The 20907-nt window shown below is 45.8% G+C and overlaps 1 protein-coding gene and 1 long non-coding RNA gene across 3 annotated transcripts in view; both read right to left on the reverse strand.

Annotated features, from left to right (window-relative positions):
• The window catches only part of KPNA3 (karyopherin subunit alpha 3), a 97836-nt gene extending 94413 nt beyond the window's left edge, over positions 1–3423 (reverse strand). The window contains exon 1 of one of the 2 annotated variants that reach the window (NM_001192773.3): positions 3332–3423. In NM_001192773.3, the coding sequence (NP_001179702.3) occupies positions 3332–3400 (69 nt within the window). In that variant the 5' untranslated portion in view covers positions 3401–3423. Of the gene's footprint in view, positions 1–3045 lie in introns of both variants that reach the window. The other variant, XM_024999948.2, reaches the window with a different exon arrangement.
• Positions 3424–19069: 15646 nt separating this feature from the next.
• LOC112449041 (uncharacterized) overlaps positions 19070–20907 on the reverse strand; it is a 40353-nt gene continuing 38515 nt past the window's right edge. Inside the window, exon 4 of the long non-coding RNA XR_003037498.2 lies at positions 19070–19562. This is a non-coding gene — a long non-coding RNA (uncharacterized lncRNA). The remainder of the gene's footprint in view (positions 19563–20907) is intronic.

Below are 20907 nucleotides of genomic sequence, written 5' to 3' on the forward strand. Positions count from 1 at the left end.
TATCAACAACTTTTTGCCACAAAAATATTCTCAAACCACTACTGCTACTTCTAAGTCGCTTCAGTCGTGTCCGACTCTGTGCAACCCCATAGACGGCAGCCCACCAGGCTCCCCCATCCCTGGGATTCTCCAGGCAAGAACACTGGAGTGGGTTGCCATTTCCTTCTCCAATGTGTGAAAGTGAAAAGTGAAAGGGAAGTCGCTCAGTCATGTCCGACTCTTAGCGACCCCATGGACTGCAGCCTACCAGGCTCCTCCGTCCATGGGATTTTCCAGGCAAGAGTACTGGAGTGGGGTGCCATTGCCTGCTCCGACAGGCAACCTTAAAGTCCCATCTCTTCCCTCCTTTATCTAACTTTTCTTTTTTTCACCCAGATCTTTATTCACTAATTCCTTGTGTGTCCAGTGCAAGTTTAGCACATCCATTCTATAAAATTCCCCAATCTTTCGTCTATGAAGCCATTCCCAATTGAATGACTATGAAACTGCGTTCTTCAACCTCCTCCCTAGTCACAATTCCCTGGCATAACTCCACACTTTTTTTTTTTTTAAAGAAAATATGTGTTTTATTCTTGCACCTAGCATCTTAACTTGTGTATTGGCTGGCTATATAATCTATAATGTTTTATCTTTTATCTATTCTGTAGGAGAAAAGATAGGAATGATTAATAGCTCATCAAAGTATATTTCACTGTTTTTTAAACAGACTGATAATCACTACTATTTAGTCACAGAGCTAAGTTGCAACCTAAGTTTCTAGGGTAATAGTTTCTAAAAAGGATAAGACTAAACTAGATAAGGTGTCTAGTGTCAGTTGTACCAAATTCCACAATAAAGGCACTTGAGCAGATCTGACCCCAGATCACCCTTTAGTCACATTTCTAGCATCCCTCTCTCTTAGCAGTCCAGCTACAATGGTAACTGAAGAGCCCTACATTCTTGGGACTCTTCAGTTACTGCTCCCTGACGTCTGAAAACGCCCCTTCCTTGCCCTCTCCCTCTCCCAGGCCAACTTTCCTGCATCCTTCAGGATCTACTCACTCCCATCCATCCACTAGGAATCAACAGAACATCTCCCTTGACTGCTCAGCTCCAAGTCAGGATCTCCTCACGCGTTCTCAGCATACACTTACTGATGTTACTGCACTGTAGTGATCGGTTTACTTCCCTACACTCCTGCTGAACTGTCAAAGTAAACTCCTTGAGGTACAGACTAAGCAACCTTATATACCCAACAGACAATGAATGAACGCTCATACCCACTCCATGACCTTGTGCAGCCTGCACAAGCAGTCTTGAGCTTCGTCATCTTAAGTACTTTCCTTCTGTGAAGTGGGGATAATGCTACACCTTGCTCACAAAGTTGTCCTAAGAACTAAAAGCGGTTATCAATGAAGCTCTTAGTAAAGTGCCTGCCATGTGGAACTACCCTTTCAATGTCTGCTACTTCATGCCTTAGCTTCCTTCCTGTATCCTGGGAATCGTAATGCTGTGATCAATACTTTCAGGCTGGAAGGCTTAGTTAGCAACCAGGCATCTTTTTCACGAATTGAGAAGTTAGTGGTCACAGTCTGATCATCAGCAGCCATTTACCGTGTGCCTGTTATGTGCAGGAGTCCTTTCTAGGTTATCACTGAGTTCCCAGAACACAACAGAGGCAAAAAAAAAAAAAGACAAAAACCTGCACCAACACCCAAAAGCGGAAAGATTGTTAATTACTTCGATACAAACAATACCAAACAATACCGGAATGTTTCAAACTACATTAAGCTTTGCTCTATAACTGGTGTAAGCTTCAAGAACAAATACTAATGGGAAAAGTTCAAAATTAACTCCTATCATCAAGTGGACCAAAAATCAGAGGCAGTCCCCAAATTCCTTGTTGCTATTCCTAACTTTCACTTTTGCTTAAAAGTATTTCTCATAAAAGAAGCTTAATCATGACCACGACAGACATAGATGACCTTTATTTGTCTCAGTCAAATGGGAATTTCACGGTATTTCCTAATTAGTATTTAATTTGGCAGCTCCGAAAAATAGCCTGAGTTTTCTGTTTTTCTACAAAACAGAACGTTGAATGGCGTATCCCCACCACCACCACCTTCTCTCTTTAAGACAGGATAAAATGCACACTTTCTTAAGTCACTCTGGCCTCTGAGCAAGAATGACAAAACTACAAATTGTGTCACCTGGTATTAGAAAAGGAGGCTGTGGACCTGAAACACCTTCCCCCTAGCAAATCCAGAGGTCAGAGTCCCAGGGAAGTTTGTGCACCACACTACACAGCGTTCAGTAGCTGCAGAGAGACCTCTAGCGCTGCCTGCAGAAGCCGAGTTTGCAAACAGTACCTGCTAATGTCACCTTAATGAGACAATGGCAACATGCTGAGTAGCAACGAACTGAGTGACCGCGATGAATGTTTACAGTTTTGCAACCACTTGGACATTCTACCAGCTTACAGCAAGAGGCCCTCCAAGCCTCTTTATTTCAGTACAACGTATCAAAGGAATGATCCTTCTATGCACACCCCCTCCGCTACAAGAAAAGGCTAAGAAAACAGGTCCTGGGATCGGAGGTCGGAACAACGTCTCTTCCAAAGCCCTCCACACAATAGACGGGAAACTATTGTCCACCTTCGGCATGCTCCAAATGCCAGCGGTTAACGAGAGTACGAACTGGAAGAAGCTCAGCACGATTGCTCCGGGGAACCGCACCGGGTTTTAAGAAAATGGTCCTGGCGCATCCTACCCTCCCCCACCCGCCACCCTCAAACAAGTCGGTTACCCAGCTGGTCCCCACCCCCCTCTGCGGGCCGCCACCGCCCGCCTGGGCCCGGCTCGCCGAAGGTAGGCGCGGGGACCGGCGGAGCCGAGGCTCCATGTGCGGCAGCGCCGGAGGCTCTGAGGGGGCCGTGCCGGGCGGGAGACTGCACCGCGAGCCGGGCGAGAGCCGCGCCGCCCCCTCAGAGCGGCGGTCGAAAGACCGCGGCCGCAGCATCCCCGGCGCGCGAGGCCCCGGCCCGCAGACCCCGCCTCAGCTCCACACCTCTTCCTCGCCGACAGCAGGCCGCGCCCGCGTGACGGGGCCGAAAACCCCGGCATTTCCCGGTCTCCGCACCGGGCAGCCGCCAGTGGCGGCTGCAGCCCGGCCCGCCTCCCGCCGCCCGGCCCCTCGGCCGCAGGGACGGGAGGCGGCGGCCAACTCCGACACACCGCGGGCCGGCGAGAACCAGCCCGGTCGCGCCGGCCCCCCGCCCCTCCCCGCCGCCTCAGGGCCGGCGCGACCGGGCGGGCGAGCCGGGCGGACCCCCCCGCCGCGGAAGCACACTCACCTCCACATCTCGGCCCTTATTCTTGAAGCTCTTGATGCGGTGGTTCTCCAAGCCGGGGTTCTCGGCCATGGCTGCGCGCGGCTCTGGCGGCGGCTACTCCTGCGGCTGCGGCGGCGGCGGCGGCGAGTCTTGGCGAGGGAGGGGTAGGTGGGGGAGGGCGGGAGTGGGGAAGGGCGGGGGAGGGGGAGAGGCGAGCACGTTCCGTGACGCCTCCGAGCGCGAGGTGGCAGCAGCGCCGGGGGAAGCTCGGGCCGATGGACGCGAGGGGCGGGGCGGGGCGGGAACGGCGCTGAAGGGAGCCGCGGGCGCCGGAGGGGGCTGGAGTCACGTGACGGCCTCCGGCCTGGATGCTCAGCCAGCTGGACTTGCCTGACGGTTCTCGGGGTGATCTCCCCTCCCACTCTTTCACCCTCCAGAGAGCCCTTCCTACAACCCTTCGGAGCTGCCAGTCCTGTGCCACGAATGGAGCCACACTTGGCGGCTTTTTACTGCCCGTTCAGACGCGAGGCTGCGGCCGGAAACTACAGTTCCCAGCATGCCATTCTTCGGCGGCGGTAATTTTCTAAGCCTGCAAAAGCACCCAGAGAATGCCGGGAACCCTAAGCGCGCGGCTTTCTGCGCGGGGCGCTTGGAGAGCCTGGGCGCGGGGCTCCGCCCCCAAGACCGCCTCTGGGCGGGAGCGTGGGAGGAGCTTCCCCGGAGACTGCTCTTGGCTTATTGGGAGGGAGGGGGCGGGGCTTCGAAGGAGGCTTCCAAGAAAATTAGAAACGGATCCACGGTTCCTGCTTTGCTCCTTTGCTTGTTTGGCCGGGGTCACTTACGACAGCACCCACCTTCACTTGCTGTTCCCTTGCTCTGCTTTGGTTTTATAATTAGCATTTATCTCCATATTACACATACATATGTATGTTATATGTGTGTTTATGTGTGTGTGTTACCTGGTTTGCCGCATCGGAATTAGCGCAATAAAAGTAGCGACAGTGGTGGGTCTACTGCTGAAGCCGTCTGTTAATACAGTGCCTGGCACGTCATGAATAACCAATAATTACTTGAACTGATTAGCCCTCTAGCGTCTGTTTTTTCACCATCGTCCCAGGCCCCGTTCTGCAGCCTCCACCCTGGCAGTTCCTGTATTTATGTATCCCCAGTATCTCATAACTTTCCTTCCAAGGAGTAAGCGTCTTTTAATTTCATGGCTGCAATCACCATCTGCAGTGGTTTTGGAGCCCAAAAAATAAAGTCTGACACTGTTTCCACTGTTTCCCCATCTATTTCCCATGAAGTGATGGGACCAGATGCCATGAATGTTGAGTTTTAAGCCAACTTTTTCACTCTCCTCTTTCCCTTTCATCAAGAGGCTTTTTAATTCCTCTTCACTTTCTGCCATAAGGGTAGTGTCATCTGCATATCTGAGGCTATTGATATTTCTCCTGGCAATCTTGATTCCAGCTTGTGCTTCTTCCAGCCAAGCATTTCTCATGATGTACTCTGCATAGAAGTTAAATAAGCAGGATGACAATATACAGCCTTGACGTACTCCTTTTCCTATTTGGAACCAGTCTGTTGTTCCATGTCCAGTTCTAACTGTTGCTTCCTGACCTGCATACAGGTTTCTCAAGAGGAGGGTCAGGTGGTCTGGTATTCCCATCTCTTTCAGAATTTTCCACAGTTTATTGTGATCCACACAGTCAAAGGCTTTGGCATAGTCAATAAAGCAGAAATAGATATTTTTCTGGAAGGAACGATGCTAAAGCTGAAACTCCAGTACTTTGGCCACCTCATGCGAAGAGTTGACTCATTGGAAAAGACTCTGATGCTGGGAGAGATTGGGGACAGGAGGAGAAGGGGACGACAGAGGATGAGATGGTTGGATGGCATCACCAACTCGATGGACGTGAGTTTGAGTGAACTCCAGGAGTTAGTGATGGACAGGGAGGCCTGGTGTGCTGCAATTCATGGGGTCACAAAGAGTTGGACACGACTGAGCGACTGAACTGAACTGAATACCTCTGCTTCACCACCATACATAATATCAGCATTCAAGAAGTAGTTGAGCCCTGATCCATAGACTCTCTAGTCTAGCATCTCCCTTTAGAGTCATCATAGGAATTGATTAAGGGAAATTTGAATCCATAACACTAATAGTTGCTTTCTGGAGCAGGTGCCCTTCTTTGAATGTATGTGAAATAATTTAGTTTCAGAATCTCTGGCAGATACAAGCAACATTTGACACTGAGGTCATTCAAAGCTTTGGAGAAATATAACCATGCAAAGATTGAAGAAGATACTCTTTCAAAATAAAGGAGACTTAGAGAACCTGAGCAGAGAAGGCAATGGCACCCCACTCCAGTACTCTTGCCTGGAAAATCCCATGGAGGAGCCTGGTAGGCTGCAGTCCATGGGGTTGCTAAGAGTCAGACATGACTGAGCGACTTCACTTTCACTTTTCACTTTCATGCACTGGAGAAGGAAATGGCAACCCACTCCAGTGTTCTTGCCTGGAGAATCCCAGGGACGGGGGAGCCTGGTGGGCTGCCATCTATGGGGTTGCACAGAGTCGGACAAGACTGAAGCGACTTAGCAGCAGCAGCAGCAGAGAACCTGAGGTTCAGAGGTCATGAATTCAGAGGCCTTTGTTGGCCTGGCTATGTCTGGGCCATTTTTGTAAATGGTGGATATTGGCCTGTTGATAAACACAGGTTTATTTAAAGGCTTCAGACCATTCTTGCCATATTGGACTGTGGGTCAGGCTTGCCAAAGGTCCAATTTTTCAAGGGAAACCAAAAAGCTGGGTTCTTTTTTCCTTTGTTTTAAAATGTAGATTCATGTTTTTTAATGCACTTTAGGGAATAAGTCACTTAAAAACTCCAGGCCCTCACATTGTGGGCCAAATGCTCCAAACACGCATTTGATGGGGAGGAAAAAAAAAAACACCAAAAGCTTAGAATGAATAAATAGATTACTGCTACTCTAGTTCTTAAGGCAGTAGATGTTGCACGTTTGCCACTCCTCTGACTGAAGGGAAACTTGCACACTGTTGTTCAAGCTCTGTTCAGTTCAGTTCAGTTCAGTCGCTCAGTCGTGTCCAACTCTTTGCGACCCTGTGAATCGCAGCACGAAAAAACTTCTCTTTTCCAATTACTCTGCCCATTTCTGCCTCTTCTCTTCACCCTACTTGCTATCACCAACCATGTAAGTCATCATTTTAGAGTTTTAGGCATATTTAGTGAGTACTTACCATGTGTTAGTCATTGCACTAACACTGGGATATATTTGTAAATAAGACAGCCTGGTATCCTGCCTTCACATAACTTCAGAGCTATCAGAGTAGACAGACAATAAAAAAAGTTATCCCCCAAATGTGTGATGGGTGTCAAGGCTCACAGCAGGAAGACCCTTATAAGCTGCTGATTCCTAATACACAAGGACAAGATCCCAAACAGAAATCTATATATCACATGTCTACAATTTTAAAGTTAAAAATCCAGCTTCCAAGCTTAAAATATATTCTAAACTTTGACAAATGTGCTTCCATTACAACCTGGAAGTCTGAGTCTGAATTTAAATTTCCTGCCTTTTTGGACTTCTGCTTCAGAATGTGTCTGTGTAAAGAAGCATGGTAGCCAGACCCTCGCCCACTTTTTGTCTCCCTTCTTTTCCCTGTCCTGGCTCTACCCCACACTGGAACAGACCTTGAGAACAAGTTCAATTCAGTCACTCAGTCGTGTCCGACCCTTTGCGACCCCATGAATAGCAGCACACCTGTCCATCACCAACTCCCGGAGCTTGCTCAAACTCCTGTCCCTCGAGTCAGTGATGCCATCCAACCATCTCATCCTCTGTCCTTCTCCTCCCACCTTCAATCTTTCCCAGCATCAGGGTCTTTTCAAATGAGTCAGTTGTTCCCATCAGGTGGCCAAAGTATTGGAGTTTCAGCTTCAACATCAGACCTTCCAGTGAACACCCAGGACTGATCTCCTTTAGGATGGACTGGTTGGATCTCCTTGCAGTCCAAGGGACTCTCAAGAGTCTTCTCCAACACCACAGTTCAAAAGCATCAGTTCTTCAGTACTCAGCTTTCTTTATGGTCCAACTCTCATATCCACACATGACTACTGGAAAAACCATAGCTTTGACTAGACGGACCTTTGTTGGCAATGTCTTTGCTTTTTAATATGCTGTCTAGGTTGGTCATAGCTTTTCTTCCAAGGAGCAAGCATTTTTAAATTTCATGGCTGCAGTCACCAACTGAGGTGATTTTGGGGCCCAAGAAAATAAAGTCTGTCACTGTTTCCATTGTTTCCCCATCTATTTGCCATGATGTGATAGAGACTGGATGCATTGATTTAGTTTTTCTAATGTTGAGTTTTAAGCCAGCTTTTTCACTCTCCTCTTTCACTTTCATCAAGAGGTCCTTTCACTGAAGTCCTTACTCTCTGGGAAATGACTGTCACCAGTGACTCAAATTTGGGGCGTCTCTCTGTCAGCCACCGTCTCCTTTTTTCCCCCATTCTACTCTTCCTCTTTGTCCTAAAACTTCTGACAACTTTTTTTTTTTGACAATTCTTCTTTCAAATGGATTTCTGTTCCAAACATACTTTGAATGTCCACCACCTCCCATACAGTGTCTTCATCAGGTACTTGCATTAATGGACAGGGGAGTAGGGAGCAGAGCAGAGACAGGAGGGAAAGGCGCTCTGCCTGGAGAGTCGATCACACTCTCCTTCTTCCTCTGACCCACTGCCTGCCTTCCCAGCGGACAGTCAGGTGACAATATCCAAAGGGCAACACAAACACAACAAATCCAAGAAGGAACTCACGTGGTACTTACCTAATGGTGCATGGCAAAGACTCTGCACTCCCAGTGCAGGGGACAGGGGCCTGGAGTTCCAACCCTGGAAGGGGAGCCAGATCCCACTGCCACAAATCCCAGGTGCACCCAAATTAATTAAGTAATCAAAAAAACTTTATTGCCTGGCAAAGCAATAAAGATATCCTTTTCTACTTCACCCAAAAGTCTGCCTCCGGGATTTGACTCAGCACTAGTGTACAAAGAAGCCAAGGTTTTCGTAACAACCATAAATCCAGGGGTCAGATAGAAAAGGGGCTATCACGTAGACTTTCACTAAGTAGGCATCTATGTTTTGTTTGTATATCACTCTTTGTAGGAGACCTAGTCTATTTGTTAATATTGAGCAGCAAAGGCTCCAATTTGTAAATATTCAGCTCTAAAACCATTCATGGAAAACAGGATAATTGGAGGTAGGAGAAGCCTGAAAGTAAAAGTCAAAAAAGCTTGGTTAAATTGTTTGACTGTAAACATACTCCTCTGTCCTTACTATGATATTTGGGTTATTCATGATTCCCTAAATGAAAACACCTAGAGGACTGAATCTTGCAGTATGAATACAGTTCTAGGCAGAACTTCTTCCCTGTTTCCAAGTTGGCGTTGGAGGAGACTCTTGAAGAGTCCCTTGGACTGCAAGGAGATCCAACCAGTCCATCATAAAGGAAATCAGTCCTTCCATCAGATGGAATATTCATTGGAAGGACTGATGCTGAAGCTGAAACTCCAATACTTTGGCCACCTGATGGGAAGAACTGACTCATTTGAAAAAAGTCTGATACTGGGAAACATTGAAGGCAGAAGGAGAACGGGACAACAGAGGATGAGATGGCTGGATAGCATCTCCAATTCAATGGACATGAGTCTGAGTAAACTCTAGGCATTGGTGATAGACAGGGAGACCTGGCATGCTGCAGTCCATGGGATCGCAAAGAGTCGGACACGACTGAGCAACTGAGCTGAACTGATATCCCTTGTAATCAACACTGCCAATATATTAATAACCGTTGGTTCAGCAGTAAAGAATCTGCCTGCCAATACAGGAGATGCAGGTTCCATTCCTAGGTCAGGAAGATCCTTGGAGAAGGCAACAGCAACCCACTCCAGTAGTCTTGCCTGGGAAATCCCATAGACAGAGGAGCCTAGAGGGCTACAGTCCAAGAGGTCGCAAAGAGTCAGACACGACTTAGCAACTAAACAACAACAAAATAAAATATACTATCAAAGCTTTCCAAAAGAAGTTTTCCCTACTTATATTTTGTGAGTTTTTTAACTTTGAGGTCTACCTTCCTTTAAAATCTGCAATTTAAATGACTTTGATTTGCATAAAAGGTTATTTTTTTTCTCCAACTACTTGCTCACTTGCTGTCTTCGATGTCCATATCTACTATGCATGAGTCCACAGTAGCCTGTGTTTATAGACCAAACAATGTGATGTCCTACAGCTATGTGTAGCCACTAGACACAGGTGGCTATTAAATTCAAATTTAATTGTTTGATTAAAATTAAATAAAATTAGAAACTGATTTCTGGACTTCCCTAGTGACTCAGTGGTTAAGACTCTGACTGCCAAAATAAGGAACAAGGGTTCGATCCCATGATTCCACAAGTTGCTTGGGAGCTAAGGGCGTGCGCCACAACCACTGACCCCACACAACCTAGAGGCAACGCTCTGCAACAAGATGAGCCCCTGCAGAGAGAAGCCCACAGCCCGCAACTAGGGAGCAGCCCCTGCTTGCCACAGCTAGAGAAGGTGCAGCAACAAAGATCCAGCACAGCCATACATGAAGAAATATTTTAAAAAAACAACTGATTTCCTCAGTCACACAAATGTCATTTCGAGTCCTCAAAAGCCACCAATACTGTGGGTACCAGACTGGAACACAGAGACATAGAACATTACCCCAGAAAATTCCAGGACGTAGACTTAGCAACAGACAGACTTTTGTTCGCAATTCTGAGGTGGCGCTAGTGGTAAAGAACCCGCTTGCTGCCACAGGGAACTCTGGCTCGATCCCTGAAGATCCCTGGAGAAGAAGATGGCAACCCACTCCAGCATTCTTGCCTGGGAAATCCCATGGACAGAGGACCCTGGTGGGTCCACTCCAGTATTCTTCCCTAAAGAATCTCATAGACAGAGGAGCCTGTAGGGTTCCAAAGAGACGGACGTGAGTGAACCGGCTTAGCACCACGCAGCAAACATGTTCAATTCCCATCTTTTACTAGACTTGTGATCGCAAGAAAGTTCTTAAACTTCCAAAGCTTCAGCTATTTACATTATAGAGCAAGAAATATTAGTACCTACACCCATAGTCAGTTAATGCCCAGCACATTTTAATTGCTTTAAAAAAGTATTAGTGTATAGGGATCAAAAATACAAGTTTTTTGAGACTCTAATTCAACACCAACAAATATTTTCTTCAGGCCAAGAATATTCAATAAATCTTGCTGGCTATTCAAAAAGATTTTTGAAAATAAGAGGGAAAGAATATATGTATACTTAGAGCTGATTCATGCTCTACAGCAGAAACCAACACGACCATTGTAAAGCAATTATTCTCCAATTTTAAATACATTTTTTAAAAGATTTTAAAAATTAAAAACATCACAGTACACACTTTCTTTCTTTTTAATTTTTGGCTGTGCTACAAGGCATTCAGGATCTTAGTTCCCTGACCAGGGGTCAAACTCACGTCTCCTACAGTAAAAGCGCAGTCATAACCACTGGACCTCCAGGGAAGTCCTCAGACACATATTTTTGTTTCTTCATTTATGACATCCAACTTTTGTAAGAGAAAACAAGTTGAATTGCCCTGGAGAAACCTAAGATGTGGGTAGCTATTTAAACCCATAAGTTGACCCAGGAGATTTCTGATTCCCAAACCATCCCTAAAATTTAATTCAGGAACAGGTTCAGCAGATGTTCGCATTTGAACAGAATCCTCTTGGTGATCCAAGTCTGCCTTCCAGAGCAATGAGACAAAATTCACACTTCCCTCTCCCCACCACCCTTTAGCTTGGGGATAAAACCCATGCAAATTGCACACTCTAGGACTTTTGAAAGTACTTCAACTTATCTAAGCCTCTCTCCAGCCCCATCCACTTGCCCTACTTTCAGATCAATATGGAGCCTGCTATAACAGCCTCCAAAACCGAGAGCTGTGGATAATGTCCCCATAGAACTTAATCCCTGCCACTCTCACAGAGGGACACATTACAGATAGGAATGCGAGCTGCTAGAGCCAAGATAATTCCAGACTCACAGAACAATTGTTCTATCAACCACAACTACACAGACCAACCCAAACAAAAATAACCAGGAGAAGCTATGAGTAACTTACAACTCATCATGATATGAATTGCTAACGTCACACTCATTTGGAAATTCCGGTTTTTCTAAGCTTCTCAAAGTAAAAAAGAAAAAGGAGAAGTGAGATTATGCAATGAGAAGATAAAAAGATAGGGGACAATAACTGGTCCTTATTGTTCAAAGCTAGACTGAAAAATATTCTAATTAAATCTTTAGTTTGTTTCTCTTTAGACTTCAGTAGAGCTTTGCTTAGGTTTTCTTTCATATTAAAGGAGCACAATAAAATGAGTTATTTCTCTCTTTTTAAAAAAATTTGTTTATTTACCTATGGCTGTGCCGGGTCCTCATTGCTTCGAGCAAGCTTTCTCTAGTTGCAGTGAGCAGGTTCTACTCTTCACTGGGGTGCATGGGCTTCTCCTCGCAGAGCACGGACTCTAAAGCACGGACGACTTCAGTAGTTGTAGTGCACTGACTCAGTTGCCCTGCAGCACCTGGGATCTTCCTGGAGCAAGGATCAAACCTGCGCCCCCTAGGTTGGTATGCGGGCTTCTACCTATTGGACTACCGGGGAAGTCTAATGAGTTGTTTCTCTCGTAACATTAGACAACCCAACTAATGGGAAAAGGGATGGGACAGATGAATACATTAAAAATACGTAGAAAAATACCATAAGAATGTCTTCTGACCCACAGTATGAGCAGATATAATTCCAGTCTCTTACTACCAAAGGAAAATCTGAACCGAGCCAAGCCCTGCCATTTGAAATAGCCATAATTCTGAAGACCTGTCGTCATTAGTTTACTTCATTTGTTTACTATGGAAATGAGAATAAGTAAAGAATCTGCCTGCAATGTAGGATACCTGGGTTCAATCCCTTGGTCAGGAAGATCCTCTGGAGAAGGAAATGGCTATCCATTTCGGTATTCTTGCCTGGAGAATCCCATGGACAGAGGAGACTGGTGGGCTATGGTCCATGGGGGTCTCAAAAGAGTCAGACACGACTGAGCAACTAACATTTACATTTAACACGTTCTAAGCACTGTCCTAAGTGATTTACATTTATAACTGACAAGCGTACAAGGTAAGTAGATAGTACCATTTTCCATTTTTATTGTTCATTTGCTCAGTCATGTCTGACTCTTTGTGACCCCAAGGACTGCAGCCCGCCAGGCTTCCCTGTCCCTCACCGTCTCCTGGAGTTTGCTCAAACTCATGTCCATTGAGTCGGTGATGCCATCCAAATATCTCATTCTCTGTTGTCCACTTCTCCTCCTGTACTCAATCTTTCCTAGCATCAGGGTCTTTTCCAGTGAATTGGCTCTTCGCATCAGGTGGCCAAAGTGTTGGAGCTTCAGCTTCAGCATCAGTCCTTCCAATGAATATTCAGGGTTGATTTTGGTTGATCCCATTTTACAGACAGATCAGCTGAGGCACAGAGTAGAGACTCTCCTTAGGTCATACAGTTACTCAGTGTGAGAGCCAGGATCTAAGCTCAGGCAATCTGGATTCATTTTACAATCTTGCCTCTGGGGGCAGTTGGAACACGAATGAACTTAAACAATTCCTTACTATACACAAACCTGTGATCATACAGCAAGACTAATACAGCTATGGTTGTTTGTAGAAATCAATTAGGAAGAAGAACTCCAAGGGACTTACCAGGTGGTCCAGTGGTTAGGACTGCCTGCTTCCACTGCAGGGGGTGTGGGTTCAATCCCTGGTGAACCTGCACACCCCTAAAGTGTGACCAAAAAATAAAAAAACAAACACCTGATGGTAGCCTCTTACTGTCATCAAACCCACTTCTCCTTGGTTTTCAAAATCCTCTATAGGATGAGTATCTCAGCTGGCCATAATTTTTAAAAGTCAAGAAATAAATCCTGGACACATTCTTTTGGATCTAATTCAAACTGCACCTGAAATTGGAATCATTCATGAAATTTTCTCTCTTTTTTTTTAAGTTATATCATTGAATAAATTCTCCTTTCAAAAAAACCTGGTTGAGTTTCAACAGAAAGACCCATAACAAATACATCCTTTTCTGCAGCCACTGTCATAGGGAACGTCTCAGGGGTGGGCTCTGACCTCAGTCAGTCTATTCAGAGTGAATCTCAGGACCTTTGTGGGCAGGATCAGACAAGAAGGTCGGTAGAAAACTGAACTTGAACCTTGGAAGACATGAGGCTGCGGAAGCTGTACTCAGAGTTGCTGGAATCCGCTGTTGAGAGTCCAGGGTACCCATCCAACCAAGGAAAGGTAGTCAAGATATGGAGAGAAACAACCCCGTGACATCATTTGATCCTCACTCCTTTTCAGTAACTCTAGCCAATAAGATTCTTCTTTTTGCTCAAGTTTTATCATTAGTGATCAAAAGAGTTCAAACACACTCTTTTAATATTCCTCAAATTTATCTTCTCTCTTTCTACCCTGCCTAGGATCAAGTTAGCCTTCCTTCTCTATAGAATGCTTCGATTATCTATTTTTGCCTTACAACGACCCTGAAATGTAGTGGCTTAAAACAACAATTCATTATTTTTCTCCATCCTGTGTGTTCGCAAAAGGTGATTGTCCAGATGTATCAGTCAGCTTTACCATAGTAACAAAGGACTCCCTGACTCCCAGTGGCTTGTAACAACCAGTGTTCCTTACTCTGGTATCATGTCTGCCGCCACGTTGGTAAAGGCTCTGCTTCTGCTCCGTGTCTTTTCACAATCTGGGACCAAGGTTGCAGGAGTAGCTCCTATGTGAGACGTGCCAGTCCTGTGCCAGAACAGAAGAGCAAGAAAGTAGGTGCAAACGTCCACAATAACCTTTAGAGCCTCAGTTCGAGTGGTGTTTATGCTACGTCCTTTCAGAACACAATGACCAAAGCAAGTCCCTAGCTTTGAAGGCTCCCCATAGCTGTCCAGATAAATTAGGTTGACACCCAAGGCCCTTTTGAGAGGTTAAATAAGGTAAGGAGATACATACATGCACGCACACAAAAGCACAGAGAGAAAGAGATATTATATGTATAGATACACACACACACACACACATGCACAGTATTATCCTTTCTTGCTTGCTAAGTCACTTCAGTTGTATCCAACTCTTTGCAACCCTGTGGACTGTAGCCCACGAGGCTCCTCTGTCCATGGGATTCTCCAGGCAAGGTTACTGGAGTGGGTTGCCATGCCCTCCTCCAGGGGATCTTCCTGACCCACAAACCGAACTCACGTTGCTTGTGTCTCCTGCACTGCCAGGTACGTTCTTTACCACTAGCACCATCTGGGAAGCCCACACAGTATTATACCACCCTTTATTTTTAATTTTTATTTTTTTGGCCATGCCACACAGCATGCGGGACCTTAGTTCCTGGACCAGGATGGAACCCAGATCCCCTGGAGTAGAAACAGAGAGTCTTAAAGTATTATTCCACTCTTGAGGAAACTTGACTTCTACATGGCAGCTTGAGGGTAAGCTCTGGAACCCGTCCTTTACTAATCAGGGGAAATCCAGGAAGCTTCTCTCCAAACAATTGTCAGGCTTCTGTTGAGCCTGTTCTGATTGTAGGCTTTAGTTCTAGTAACTGGGGTCCTCCCCTCCTTTTTTTTTAAACTGTAGTAAGAAACACATAACACGAAATTTACCATCTTAGCCGTTTTCAAGTGTGCAGCAGAATAGTGTTAGGTGCACTTGCTGTGTTCAGATCTCCCAAACGTCTTCATCTCTCATAACTGAAACTTTACACCCATTGAGTAATAACGCCCCATCTGCCTCTACCTCTAGCCTCTGCATTCAGCCTTTTGCCCCACCTGTAGGGTCACAGTAGCTCTGCTGTGGGATTTCCCTGCGCACCTGCCAGGGCTCCTGCCAGGGACGCTCAGCTCCTTGTTGTTTTCACAGACCTTCTTCTCAAAGCCGACCACGTGGTCTGCCCTCCAGTACAGCCCCACCCAAGAGCATCAGATTTCTGCCTCCTTTCTGGATACATATATAGGAGCTGAGATAATAACACTAGTGGGAATTCCCTGGCAGTCCAGCAGTTACACACAAGGGGCTTCCCAGGCGACTCAATGGTAAGGAATCTGCCTGCCAAACAGGAGACGTAGGTTTGATCCTTGGGTAGGGAAGATCCCCTGGAGAAGGAAATGGCAACTCATGTCAGTATTCTTGTCTAGGTAATCCCATGAACAAAGGAGTCTAGCAGGCTACAGTCCATGGGGTCTCAAAAGAGTCAGACACGACTTAGCAACTAAACAACAATGACAAACCAGTGGTTAGACCTCTGTAACCACTGCCAAGGGCCCCGGGTTCAGTCCTTAGTAGGGGAACTAAGATCCCATGAACTGCGTGGCTCAGTCAAAAAGTAAAATTAAAACTAAAAATACAAGGTAATAATAACATCTATAATTTATTATATATGTTATTTATTATATATGTCCATAATTTATTATAATTTAATAAATTTATTATATCTATAATTTATCTATAATTTATAGATATAATTTATTATATATGTCCAAGTTCTAGGCATCATTCTAGATGCTTGACAGATGGATCTCTAATCCCTACACAACCCAGAAGTTATGTAAGGTATGAAGGCTACTCCCAGGTCTTTGTTTTCATTAAGCACCACTCTTTTTTTCTTTTTTTGGCCACATCACTGGGCTTGTGGGATCCTAGTTCCCAGACCTAGTTCCTTCAAAGCATCTAGTCCTAACCACTGGATCACCAGGGAATTTACCATCACGCACCATTCTTGATGTAGATTTCAACCCTTCTTCAAGTCCCCCATAACAATCCATTAGCACCAAAACTATTCGCAAGCAATATAAATTTGCTGATGCCTCCCCAAAGACATGAAACAGAGTTCTACACTGCACATCCAATAGAAGTCAAAATTCTCAACAGAAGTGGCTTTTCTCTGATGTCCTTTCCTGCTGTGCTACCGTCAAGTCTCCTTCTTCTTCTCCCATCTCCAAGGTTTAGCTGCCTCAATTTTATACTGAATAAGTAACAGGTAACAGAATATGCAATATAAACATGGCTTAAACAATAAAGTTTATTATCACTGGAAATATCATTTCTAGCTTTGGTTAATTCAGAAGCACAACGATGTCATCAAGCACCAGCCCAGGGGCTTCCTGCCGTTTTCCTTTGCCATTCACAGAATGTAAGTTTTCATCCTCAGAGTTGTTGCCCGTGGTCACAAGATGGCTGCCATGGCTGGAGGAATTCTACCTGCACATAACTACACGTACACGCAGAAAAAGTGGCATTTCTCACCACATCCCCTGCCTCCCACCCTAAATCAGAAGAGAAAACGTTTCCCAGAAATATCTCAGAAGATTTATCTTTAAACTCATCCACCAGGGTTGAGTCACAGGCTTGTAGTAACTAATACTGGTGTTTTTAGCCTCTAGAGTTGGAAAGACGGTTCTGGCAGTAAGGACAAAGGGGAGGGAGAGTTGTTGTTGAGAAATTAACCACCAGTCTTGTCCATACGAAGCAGCTCGGTATCCTGCTCATTTCTGTGCTCTGCAAAGTAAAATGCCCGACTGTTTAAAAGATGAAGCTCCCTGCAACTCTAGTTCACAGCAGTCTAGTATTACGCAGGGAGGCTCTTTAGAGGCCTACTCCTGCCCCTAACCCTAGTGGGATTTTCAAAGCAGAAAATGTTAAAACTCCTCCCTAAGAGGACTTCTGGAAATATCTTTACTGCCATCTCCACACACGTAGCCATTCAGCAAACTTTTATAACCTCGTACAGATATGGAAATTCAGCATCAAAGCCTGGAGTCAAACAGGCTTCAAACAGGAGTCAAACTGCAGATCAGTGTTCGAATCCCGGGCTGCCTGGCTTCAGTGGCCTTGCTGCCAATGAAAGCAGCAGCCTCGTGCAGAGTGCTCAGTCACCCAATCGTGTTCGACTCTTGGAAACCCCATGGACTACAGCCCAGCAGGTCCTCTGACTATGGGATTTCTCAGGCAAGAATACTGGTGTGGCTTGTCCGTTTCCTTCTCCAGGAAAAATTCCTGACCCAGGGAACAAACCCACGTCTCTTCCTTGGCAGGCAGATTCTTCACTGCTGAATGACCAGGGAAGCATCTTCAAAGAACCAAAAAAACAGAATCGGTTTAAAATTTACCAGAAGGATAAATAACTTCTTGGCCCTGCAATAATTAAAAACCATCACAAGGTTTTAAGGAGGAATACAATTTCTGTCCCTCCCTGGCTATCTTTAAAAGATAAAATAGAGCAGCGCTTTCAGCTCTTGGCTGAGGACATGGAGGCGTTTTAAAGTGTCTGAATAAATGAACACAAGCCATGCTTCTGAGTTCCTGACATCCAACCCTGTAAGTGGGGCCTAGGGAGCTCTTCGTTCAACAGCAAACACTTACTGAAGGCCTGGCCCTGGCCCCGAGCAACAGGGTCTGAGGCCAAAAACCTGAATAGACAGATATTTTGGTCTCCATGTGGTAAGAGCTATTGTGGAAGAATGAACAGAAGGCGCGGGAGTGCTAGCAGGGGAAAGGGCCAGGAGGGTGGCTGTGAGAAGGGCCAAGATCGTCATCGCCCCGGCTGAGGCCATGCCTGTGTTCCGGGACAGGGCGGTCACTCACTTTCAAAACCAGGACCCTGAGTCACGAGGGAAGAGCTAAACTGGATTCGGAATACACCGTTACACAAGGTGCGTGCGTGCACGCTACGTCACTTCAGTCATCTCCGACTCTTGGCGACCCCATGGACTGTAGCCCACCAGGCTCCTCTGTCCATAGGGATTCTCCAGGCAAGAACACTGGAGTGGGTTGTCATGACCTCCTCCAGGGGATCTTCCCAACCCAGGGATCGAACCCAAATCTCCTGCGGCTCCTGCATTGCAGGTAAAGAAGTCTTCACCACTGAGCCCCAGGGGAAGTCCGTAACACAAGGTAGCGGGGTGGGAAATGTTTTGGAAAGATTTCCTTCCAAATGGTTTACAGGAAAACATTTTAGCAATTCTAAATGTAAATTTCAGGGTTTCATTTGTCTTGAAACTCGGCTTATGGAACACTTCACGTGGCTCATGTACTTACTTCGAATAATGTAGCAAGTAATTTGCATACATAATCTTGTTTAAAGCTTACAATAATCCTGTGAGATAGGTAGTCCTATTTTTCCACTCAAAAAAAATGTTCTTTTTAATTTTTAATTCCTCCACTCTCCTTTCTTGTTTTAGGTGCAGGAACTAAGGATCAGAGAGGTTAAGCAATTTGTCCAAGGTCATTCAGCTCCTAATTAACAGACCCAGATCCTGACCTTCCCTGTCACGTACGTGATCAAGATGTGTCTAGGAAACTCATTCTTGGAAAGTATTATTTCACGGGAAAGGTAGTTATAGGTTAGCACACTGGATCCAAGTAGAGAATAGGCTTCCTGTATTTACACTTCAACAGAAAAGCAACAGAAATGGCCATCGAGGTTGAATGATCCATCAGTAGAAAGGAGAGGAGAACCATTTTTTTTTAATGGATACTGAATGATGCTCTATTCTCACACGTATTTTTACAACAAAGTATTTATTAAGGAATTTAGTTTTAGGGAGAATAGTTTTGCCACTCTGACTATCTGTTTGGGCTGTATTTTCTAAATCTTGGGCAAATTTACAGACATACTGAAAAATGTAAACGGGAACACCACTGAACTCAGACCCTTGTGTTCAAAGAGTTGTCTATCCCCTTGACTGCTTTTCAGAAATGCAGGTTCTCAGGCCCCTCTCCAGACCTGGTAGGTGGTTGGTGGTTTAGTTGCTAAGTTGTGTCCAACTCCTGGCAACCCCATGGACTGTAGCCCGCCAGGCTCCTCAGTCCATGGGATTTTCCAGGCAGGAATACTGGAATGGGTTGCCATTTCCTTCTCCAGGGGATCTTCCCAGCCCAAGGATTGAACCCCAGTTTCCTACCTTGCAGGTGGATTCGTTACCGACTGAGCCGCCAGGGAAGCCAGGATGCCCACATGGTTCGAGTGCACATGGAGCCTGAGGAGCATGCTTCTCCTTGTGTATCTCTTTCTCTGGTCTCCTCCCTCCCATCCTGGATAACATTCTATGAGTCTATGAAAATCAAGAACACAGTAGGTCATGAGATGGACTCAAAAAGACAAAGTTTATATCCAAACATTTACTATCTCTTTAACTGGACTTGTTTTTACTTTATCTAGTAACTCCTTTCCATAGATTTTTAGGGAGACCTATGGAGAAGGAACAGAGAAGGCAATGGCACCCCACTCCAGCACTCTTGCCTGGAAAATCCCATGGATGGAGGAGCCTGGTGGGCTGCAGTCCATGGGGTCGTTGAGTCAGACACGACTGAGCGACTTCACTTTCCCTTTTCACTTTCATGCATTGGAGAAGGAAATGGCAACCCACTCCAGTGTTCTTGCCTGGAGAATCCCAGGGGCGGGGGAGCCTGTTGGGCTGCCGTCTATGGGGTCGCACAGAGACGGACACGACTGAAGCGACTTAGCAGCAGCGGCAGCAGGCAACACAGAGCTTCCTAGGTGGCACTAGTGGTAATGAACATGCCTGCCAATATAGGAGTTGCAAGAGACGTGAGTTTGATCCCTGGATCGGGAAGATCCTCTGGAGGACAGCATGGCAACTCACTCCAGTATTCTTGCCTGGAGAATCCCATGGACAGAGAAACCAGCAGGCTATAGTCCATAGGGTCTCACAGAGTTGGACATGCCTAAAGTGACTTACCACGCATGCACACACATGGTCATACTAGAAAAAAGGGGGAAATAACAGGGAAAAAGAAGTCAGTGGGAAGAAAAAGGAGGGAGCTGTGGTTTCCCCATGGCACAGACCCATCATAAAAAACTCTTTAATACATTACTGAATTTCTGCAAAGGTTGGGTGCAAAGCCTACTACATGAAGTGCCCTCTGGGTGGTCTGGCTTTTGAACAATGATTCCTCCCATCAGAAACCCTCTGCTATTTTGCAAACATTTCAATGGCTCTGATGAAAGAAGTGAAACAACAGCTGGTGAATAATCTCATTTTATATTAATAGAGAAGTGTTGACCCATCTAGGTCCCTCAGTACTTTACAAAACAGAACATCCTTTCTTTCCCAGGGCAAGGAAAAGAAGTCTCAGCCACTCTGCACTAGAGCACCAGTAGGGGCCGCTGCAGAAGCAGAAGCAGAGAGCCCTTTTCCTGCAGACAGAACCTACTGGGCTCTTCCAGACGAAATTTAAGCTAGAATTGGAGAGAAGGCATGGCTGCATGCTGGTAAGCTGTGCCCGACTCTTTGGGACCCCAGGGACTGTAGGCCACCAGGCTCCTATGTCCATGGAATTCCCCAGGCAAGAAAACTGGAGAGAGTTGTCATTTCCTCCTCCAGGGGATCTTCTCGACCCAGTGATTGAACCCTCATCTCTAGCATCTCCTGCATT

Source organism: Bos taurus, chromosome 12 (assembly GCF_002263795.3).
Source record: "Bos taurus isolate L1 Dominette 01449 registration number 42190680 breed Hereford chromosome 12, ARS-UCD2.0, whole genome shotgun sequence".
Lineage (NCBI taxonomy): Eukaryota > Metazoa > Chordata > Mammalia > Artiodactyla > Bovidae > Bos > Bos taurus.